The sequence below is a fragment of the Rhinolophus sinicus genome, linkage group LG07 (assembly GCF_036562045.2).
Source record: "Rhinolophus sinicus isolate RSC01 linkage group LG07, ASM3656204v1, whole genome shotgun sequence".
Taxonomy (NCBI): Eukaryota; Metazoa; Chordata; class Mammalia; order Chiroptera; family Rhinolophidae; genus Rhinolophus; species Rhinolophus sinicus.
Genome location: NC_133757.1, coordinates 62,986,287 through 62,995,072, shown reverse-complemented (window position 1 = coordinate 62,995,072; position 8,786 = coordinate 62,986,287). Strand labels below are relative to the sequence as shown.

The 8,786-nt window shown below is 50.9% G+C and overlaps 1 protein-coding gene across 3 annotated transcripts in view; it reads left to right on the top strand.

Moving 5' to 3' along the window:
* Positions 1-1,016: 1,016 nt before the first annotated feature.
* ARHGAP22 (Rho GTPase activating protein 22) overlaps positions 1,017-8,786 on the top strand; it is a 206,958-nt gene continuing 199,188 nt past the window's right edge. Inside the window, exons 1-2 of one of the 3 annotated variants that reach the window (XM_074337247.1) lie at positions 1,017-1,349; positions 4,982-5,146. In XM_074337247.1, coding sequence (XP_074193348.1) covers positions 5,095-5,146 — 52 coding nt within the window. In that variant the 5' untranslated portion in view covers positions 1,017-1,349; positions 4,982-5,094. The remainder of the gene's footprint in view (positions 1,350-4,981; positions 5,147-8,786) is intronic. The other 2 variants (XM_019730133.2, XM_019730136.2) reach the window with 2 other exon arrangements.

Sequence of the window (8,786 nt, the reverse complement as noted above, 5' to 3'; positions counted from 1 at the left end):
GCTGCTTTCCAGTCAAGCCCACTGTAAGAGTGGGGACTGAAAACAGCACCCTACACCTTGTTTCTCAGGAGCCCTGAGTCCCAGCCCTGCAGCAGGACCTGTGCTCCCGTACCTGTGCCAGCAATTCCTCTCCACCACAACCAGCCCTGCCCCACTCCCAGGGGCTTCCAAGGGCTGGCAGAAGGTTTCCACAGGGCCTGCCTCTGCCATCATTTCCTCCCTGAGGCAGGACTCACGGAGACTCCATCACAACCCCAGCTTGTCCAGATGGCTTTCCGAGGCTACCTGTCCATAGCCAGCCATGCTTACCTTGATCAGGAAAAACAAGAGTGAGAGGCCACACTGAGCCCAGGTGAGGGGAAGGCTGTCCCACCCTCAGGGAAGGAGGCTTTCTGCCCATCAACGCCCCACTGGGAGGCCAATGAGGGCCATCTGCCTGCTTCTTTCCGTGGCTTTGGCTTGCAAGAGGTTTTGAATCGGCTGCCTTGGTTTCAGATCTCAGCAATGCCACTTGTAATCTGTCCCCTTGAGAAATTCGCTGGATCTTTCTACCCTCAGTTTCCCCACTCCAGAAAGTGGGGAGATTTGGGTGATGCTCGGTCCTTAAGAAGTGGCTCAGATCCCCCTTCTGCAACCTGAGTGCTCCCTCCCCTGCTAATGACTTCTCCAGCCCCACTTCCTCCCCATACTGAAGACACATTACTGGGCCAGGGGTGCAGAATAAAGCGGCTCGGAGGAAGACTCAGTGTAGAAATACATAGCACTTCCACACATCCTGCCAGCTACGCGTGGCCCCAAGGAAGATGAGGCTACAGGTGAGAGTGGGGTAAGTCAGAGCTTGCAGATCCAGCTGCTGGGAGAAATGTGGAGATGGGGCTGGATGCAAGGGAGGCCGCGGTTTGGAGATGTGGGAGGCGGTGCCTGATGGTGCCGCCAGGGGGCGCACTGCACCAAGTCAAATTCCAGGTCGGCGTCTGTGAGTGGCTCTGCCCCAGCCCTTCCTGGAAGAGGTCAGCTTCCCCGGGATACATTTCCTGAGCTGAAGCTGTTTCAGGCTCTTAGCAGGCCAAGGACAACGGCCATCAACGCATCATCCCCAGAGGCACTGAGGAGCCAGTGAGCCTGGAATCTGGCTGATGATGTTCAGCCCAGGGCAGCTTCCTCCTGGTCCTGCCGGCCTCCCCTGCTCGCTTGTCACATGGGGGATCTGGGGGCAGGGCCAAGGCCAAGGCCCCAGTGAGAAGAGGAGGCAGGGAGCCCCGAGCGCTCCCTCCAGGCGGTGCCCTGAGGAAGGATCCCCAGGCAGGATCCCCGCAGCAGAGACAGAGGTGTCCGGCTCCCCGTACCAGGTGAGCAGACCCCAGTGGGGCAACACCCAGGCAGCTTTCCTGGGAGCCAGGCCCACCCCCACCTGCCAGGGTCCATATGCCCACACTGTGATGGGGTGCTCATTACCCCGTGCTCACACGGGGCGCAGCTGGGGGCCCTGTGGGAGATGAATGAGGAGCCATAGGGTAAACACGTGGCTAGGCCAGTCTGGGACAACAGCAGCCGTCTTCCCATGCTTGAGGGATGAGGCCGCAGGGAACAGAGCAACCTGGGTTTGAACCCTCACCCCCACCGTGTTAAACTGTGTGACTGGGAGTGGCTCACAAGTCCACTGTAATACTCAGCTCAGATGCTGTCGGGTGAGGGTGTTTGGTCCACCATCGGCACCTACTAAGTGCTAGCTGACGTTATTGACCATGCCTGCGGTGTGGTGATGCCAATTGCAGGGCAGCATGTCCTAAGTCCAGGCAGACTGGTGTTTCTAGCAGAGCAGTGCCCCCACAGTGAATGTGTCCCGTGCCAGCCGCTCCTGGCTGAGTCATCCCCAGCTTGCTGTCCACGACTGCTCTTCACAGTGCTGTTTGGCAGGCCCAGGAGCGTTGCCCCAGTTGTGCTGAGCCTAGCTTAGACACGAAGGTGTGGTCTGCCCTTAAATACCACTGCAAAGAAAGGTGGGTGACGGGAAGGCAAGGACTGGGGTGGGGGATTGGAGACCAGTTTTCTGGTCCCTCTGCCCCTGAGTTTGCTTTCTTACAGCTGATAGGCCGAGCCCACCATACCTGCCCTTCCATCCATGTGCTCCCCAAAGTAGATGCCTACTCCCTGGGGCCTTGGCATCCCCACTACAGGCTGAGGTCAGCGAAGGTCAGTGCTCTAACCAGAGCCCTCCTGGCATCAGTATGCCCTCCCCCGCCCATACATACACACACACACACACACACACACACACACACACACACACTCCATCCCCCCCGCCCAGGTAGTGGGGCCAGTGAGGGGCAGAGACCTGCCCAGGGCACACCCGGGACAGAGGCCCAGCTCACTGTCTCCCAGGGTGGCCTCTTTGCTCTGTAACAGCAGAGCTGAGCTTGGGTTGTAGACCTGGCCAGGAGAAGGATAGGGCCTAGGAAAAAAAGTAGGGCAATCAACATGTCCAAAGGGAAGAGCTAACATTGTCACACACACACACACACACACACACACACACACACGCACGCACACATGCACGCACGCATGTACACCTTTGGGGGTCAGTCTCATTTATCTTACCCTTAGAGAAACTTGCAGTGGGCATTGTATTTTTGGAGCCCTCCTCCCCTCCGCTTTGTCATAGTTCCCTGGCATCTATTCTAGCATCTCCCTCTTTCTTATACCAGCCCAGATGCCTGTGGAAGCCAACTCCACCCAGCTCCTAAGACGAATCCAGGTTGCTTTAGCCAATCAGTACATCTCATTACCCAGCCATCAGGATTGGTTTAGGGAGAGATCGGTTGCCCAATCAAGGCCATAAGGCAAGAGAAGATATTTGGGAGAGTAGGGGGGGAAGCTTCCTAAAACTTATGAGAGAGACACTACCAGAAAAGTTTTTTCTTCCTGTTAGACATGAAGGAGAAAGTATTTGCTCCTGAAGCTGGTTTCCAGCATTTTTTAATAATAAGGCAACCTCTTGATTAGGATGAAGCAGACACCCCAGGAAGCAAACAGAAGAACTGGGGGGCGGGGGACAGACTTGGTTGACATTGTCAAGCTGCTGGATCCAGCCATGCCTGAAGCCCATGTGTGAGGACTTTCCCACTAAAAGAGCTAATAAATCTCTCCTTATGTTTTAAGCGAATTTTAATTCTTTTGTTTGTTTGTTTCTAGCAACTGAAAGTTTCTTACCTGATTATCCTCTTTTTACCAAAAATAAAATGAATACCCAGAAGGTAGAAATATAGGGTTGCCAGATAAAATACAGAACACCCAGTTAAATCTGAATTTCAGATCAACAATGAATACCTTTATAATAGATGTTATGTCCCATGCATTATTGGGAACACACTTATACTAAAAATGTAACTGAGCATTCCATATTTTTGTTTGCTAAAACTGATAATCCTGTTTTAGGAGCACGTCCAAATTTATACTACTATAAAAGGAAAACCCTGGACATGAATGTGGAGTTTTAAATTCTAAAGCTCCTACTACACCAGGTCATGGGACAGGCTCCTTCCTCTCACTCCCCATTCCCCTTTGTCACCCTCCCACTCCTGTATGCTTAGAGAATGCGGAGAAATGTCACTCTAGGTCCCTAATGATCCCCAAAGTCTGTCCTAGCTCCAAGGTTCTCGGACTTGACTCTCCACCCCTCCATTTTTTGTGGCTCTGGCTCCATGTCTGCTGTGTATTTGGGGGCTCCATCTCTTTGCACTTTGCACTGCCTTCCCTTTGCAAGACAAACCACTGTTCGTGTGGGCCCAAGGACATGGCAACATCTATGGTTTGGGGCTTTGCTGTTCTCTTCAAGCAGTTAGGCTGTCACCCTCAGGCTTCTGCTCCCAACTGCCCCTGTGACTCCGGAGGCACAGTCCTCTGTACTGTCTCTCTGCTCCACGCAGAGAACACCAGCAGCACAGATGTCCCCTGATGGCGCAGGCCTGGAGCAGAACGCCACGGCCCCCACACAGCCTGCTGACTGAGTGCTGTTCAGCGTCCTGAGTCCCTGCTTTCCCACAGCCTGCAGCCAGGGGTGAAAGGATCCAACCTCCGTAAGCATTGGCGATGCTTGTTTCATCTGTGTAACAGTGGTTGGTTCTGTAATCACAAAGGCGGTACAAGTTCAACACAGCAGAGGCAGGGGAGAAAGGAGATCAGGAAGGTGGTGGGGAGAACATTCTGGGTGTGTCCTCCCAACGGTTGCTCCTCACCTCTGTAAACTCCCTAGTACATGTTTAAGTTGGGTAACTCTGCCCCCTTGGAATTGCCTTTCCCTTATGTTGCCATAACCGCTGTGTCAGTGATGTTGATGGCTGCATAAACGTCACTTGACTGTTTCATAACTGGGATGTTTCTTTTTGATTTTCCACAACTATAAATTATGCAATAATGATGCTGAATTTCCAGCAATGGAATGAGAAGCTGAGCTGTTAGCAGCCAGTGGACCAGAGTAAGGGTCTGCCACTGGGTGCTACAGGGCTCTGTCTTTCCATCTGGGGGTGGGGACAGTGTCCCCAATCTCCCTACTAACAGGACTGCCGTACACACAAGACGAGCATTATATATGGCATCTGGAAATCATGCTGTAGGTTTGCAGGTTGCCGCTGGTGCCTGTTTTCACAGCTGTCTGGAAAGCACAGCCCCTTCTAAATCGGTCAGTTCGTTGAAAAGACCAAGCATAGCATCTGACATATGTGGAGGGCATTGCCATTGCACCCCCACTGTCTCGTAGATGCTGCATTTATGCTGAGAGGTCACTGTCATCACTGTTCCCATTTCACAGACCGGAGGAACTGTGACTTTCACAGAGCAGAGGCCCCACGAGTTGCCCAAGGCCTTTCCAAGATCCCTGGGTGCGTCTACATTTAAGGGACCAGCTCCCCACAGCGAGGCTTCTTATTTGAAATCCAAGAAAACACCAGATAAAGGGCATTCTAAATATATTTCTTTTCTATAGATGCTGATCTCCTGTTACTGGAAAACAGGAATTAGCTTGTCTGCTTGAGGATGTGGTTGGTTCTTTATAAAAACGATACACAAGAAATTTGTACATAGACTGCCAGCTTCATTATGCTGCCGACAGCTTCCAGCAAAAGAAGAACGTTTGCAGCCAGATATTTTGGTAAGAATTTTATTTTATTCCGTGTGAAGTATGATTTGCTCGCGGCTTCTCATTTGAGGGAGGGGCCACGCGAGGCCACCCAAAAGAGCCGTCTTGGTTTTGTGGGCTGATAGCACCAAGGGGCACCTGGTTGGGCCCAGGCGCTGGCCAATGGCACAGCCCTCAGCTCTGAATTAGGAAGCTGCTCCGTGTCTGCCTGAAAAAGTAGAGGCTTCCTTCAATGTGATCACCACTGTTGAGGGGCCTGTGCTCCAGTGACTCAGGGCTCTGAGGACATTCAGAGACCTTGGGTGCCTGAGACAAGTCCTTCTTGGGGCAGCCTGTACTTCCTAAAGCTGCTTGCTCTGCCCTGCTTGGAAGCAGTCCAGCCAGGCAGTTAATTCAGAAACAGTGAGAACGGGTCAGTAGCCCCCCACATAGTGCCCAGGAGGTAAACAAAGTCGGACGACCGTCTGGATGGGTCCATGCAGGTACTGGCTGGCTGGGTCACACAGGTATTGGTTGTGTGGTTGTACAACAGTGTTTCATGCTCTCTGGATCTGGGCACCTGCGGATGATGGCTGAAATCCCAGATGCTAGTGGGAGAAAGTCAGTGGTCCTCAACACGGCTGTGCATTCGAATCATAAAGGAGCTTTTGAAAATCCCCAGGTACTTTTAAATACTACTGGAGATTTGGGCAATACTTGGAGCTTGGTCTGGGTGGGTCCCAGACATCAACTTATTTTTCAATTCCCAGGTGAACCTAATGTTCAAACAGGGCCAGGAACCTCCAGACCGAGCCCAGGGCAGCCTCCAACTGCACACGGCAGCCTTTGGTGAGGTCTGAGCGGGTATCTGGAGGGTGAGGCTCAAGCTCTATGTTCATTAGCCAGGTCACCTGGATCCAACTCTAGGCTGGACACGTCTCAGGGTGTTAAACCTCTCTGGACCACCCTTCCCACAGTAGGGGTGGGAGCAGCTGGGATTGGCCTTTAACTCTGTTCAGTCCTAATGTATTGGGTATCTGTCAAATCTCTAGATATTTTCCTCTGAGCTGGGTTTATAGCATCATCTGGTTTGAACAGAAAACTCACTTGCTTTTGTGGAAGGTTCCAGCCACCAGATTTCCATGTCTCGTGGCTTCAGGGTACAGATGACAATCCTTTAAGAAAAAGACAAATGAGACATTGCACAAGATACCTGGATTTAAAGAGTGTGATTAGATTACTCCCCTCTCTCTCCTCTCCCCTCTCTCTTCTCCTTTTTCCCCTCTACCCCCTCCCCTCTCCCCTTTCCTCTTCCCTCTCTTCTCCCCCCATCTCCCCTCTATTGGAGATTATTGGGAACTTGAGCTTGTTTTTAAGTGAAAATTTCAGGGAATTAGGGCAAATGGAACATTCTTTGGAGTTAAATTGTACTGCCCTACTTCACTTCACTTTGCCTACAGTTTTGTCAAGCCCAGGACCTTGCAACAGGAAGTCAGAGGCCAGCCAGCACAGGTCTGGATTTCTCGCTCAGGAGCCTGGTGCTGAAACTGTTACCCAGCCATGGGCACCCTTGGCGCCATTACTTGTAGGCTTTTCCTGCAGCCCTATCCTGCCCATTCAGACCAGCTGTGGCCTCTGCTCACCAGCTTCCCAGACTCCTGCTCACTGTCCTGCCTGACTGTCTCCCAAGAGCTGGCAGCTTCTCCCTGTAGCTGACCCTCCTGGGTGCTCCCCACCATGAAGCCACTGTGTGGCTGAATCATAGTGGGGAGAAAGATGGTGGCCTCTTGCCAGAGTGTCCAGATGAAGGAGAAGGCAGCTCTCAATCCAACCTTTCCTATAGGCCCCCAACTTCCTGGCCAACAAGCTAAGCTTCAGGACCCACGCAGGGGGCATCCTCCATCACCACCCTCCCCTGTGCCTCCCCAACACTGTGGCTGGGCTCACTTGGCCTGTCTCCGGAGCATAGCCTCTCCTCCCTGCTGTGGATGGCAGTGGTGTGAGGGGACCACGAGAACCCAGGGAAGGAGGCAAGAGTGTGTCCTGGGAGAATAGAAGAGTCAGAATGAGGAGAATTGACGTAGTAGGAAGAGGGGTGGTGGTTGACAGAGTGGAAAGGTAGGTTGGTGTCATGTTAAGAAATTGAGACTCTCTCATGAGCAATAGGAGCTGTAGCAAGTTGTAAGCATACGACTGATCGGGTCAGAACTGCTTATGGGAAGAAGGACCAGCAGCAGGCTGTGAAGTCCACTCGCAACCTCTCCGTTGGTCTTGTTGATCCTGCCATTGGCCCCTCCATCTCCTCTCAATATTACAGCTGGAATAAGGCTCTTCAAACCTAAAGCTGATTAGATCTGTCACTGGCTCAACACATCCCAGCCGATTCCCAGGCCACTGGCTCCTGCATCAGCCCACATTACCCATCACGCCATCTGCTTGTCCGTCCACCGCTCATTATCCCTCAGGTGTGCCATTTTAAGGAGAACTGCTAATTCAGTGCCAATCCGTACATTCACAGTGTCGTACAGCAATGCCGGCCTCCTTGCTATTCCTCAGGTGTGCCAGGCTTTGCATGTTTTCTGCCCTCTCTCCCACAGGTATCTACATGGCTCACAAACTCGCTCCTTCAGACTTTTACTCAAATGCCATCTTCTTTTGAGGCTTTCACTGACTGCCTGTCTGTGTCCCAATGGGATATAGGTTACACAATAACTGGGTCAGAGGTAACCTGCCCATCATAGTGACTCAAAGACCCAGGCGGACGGAACAACCATTGTGTCAAGCGGTGCTGGTGGCCAGGCCAGAGGGCAAAGGGAGAGACTGAGCTCTAGAAGCGTTTCATATCAGTGATTAAATCCTTGGCCGGGAAGTCACACAAGTCACACACCATTCACCACTCATTGCCCCAGCTACCCACCAGGGGGCCAGGAAGTAGCCCTGTCACAGGCTTAGGAGAGGATTGAAGTAGTTGGCAAACTACACCAATGACTGCACTAATTACAACCCCACCCCAACTCTCCTATCCTTCTTTCCTGCCTTATTTTTCTTCATAGTATTTGTTATTGTCTCATACACTTACATATTTTAACAGCTTTATTGAGGTGTGAATTACATATGATAAAATTCAGCCATTCTAAGTATACAAGTCAATGATTTTTTAGTAAATTTATAGAGTTGTACAACCATCACCATAATCCAGCTTTAGGACATTTGTGTCATCTGGAAACATTCCCTCATGCTATTGAAATTAATTCCCACTCCTACCTGCAGCCCGAGGAAAACATGGATTGGTCTCCTGTATCTATAAATTTGCTTTTTCTGGACATTTTATATAAGTGGAATCACATAGTGTGTACTCATCTGCATCAGGCTTCTTTCATTTAGCTAAGATTTCTTTTTTTTTTCCCTTCAAAATTATGTTTTAACTTCAATCTTTTATTAAAGATCTTTATTAAAATATAGCTAACATACAATATTATATAAGCTTCAGGAGTACGCCTTAGTTATTCAACATTTACATACCTAAAGAAGCGATGATCATAGTCCAGCAACCACCACAATATTATTGACAATATTCCCCGTGCTTCACATTACATTCCCAAGACTTACTTGTTTTATACCTGGAAATTTAAACCTCATTCCCCTTCACCTTTTTCCTCCCTCTTTTAATTTT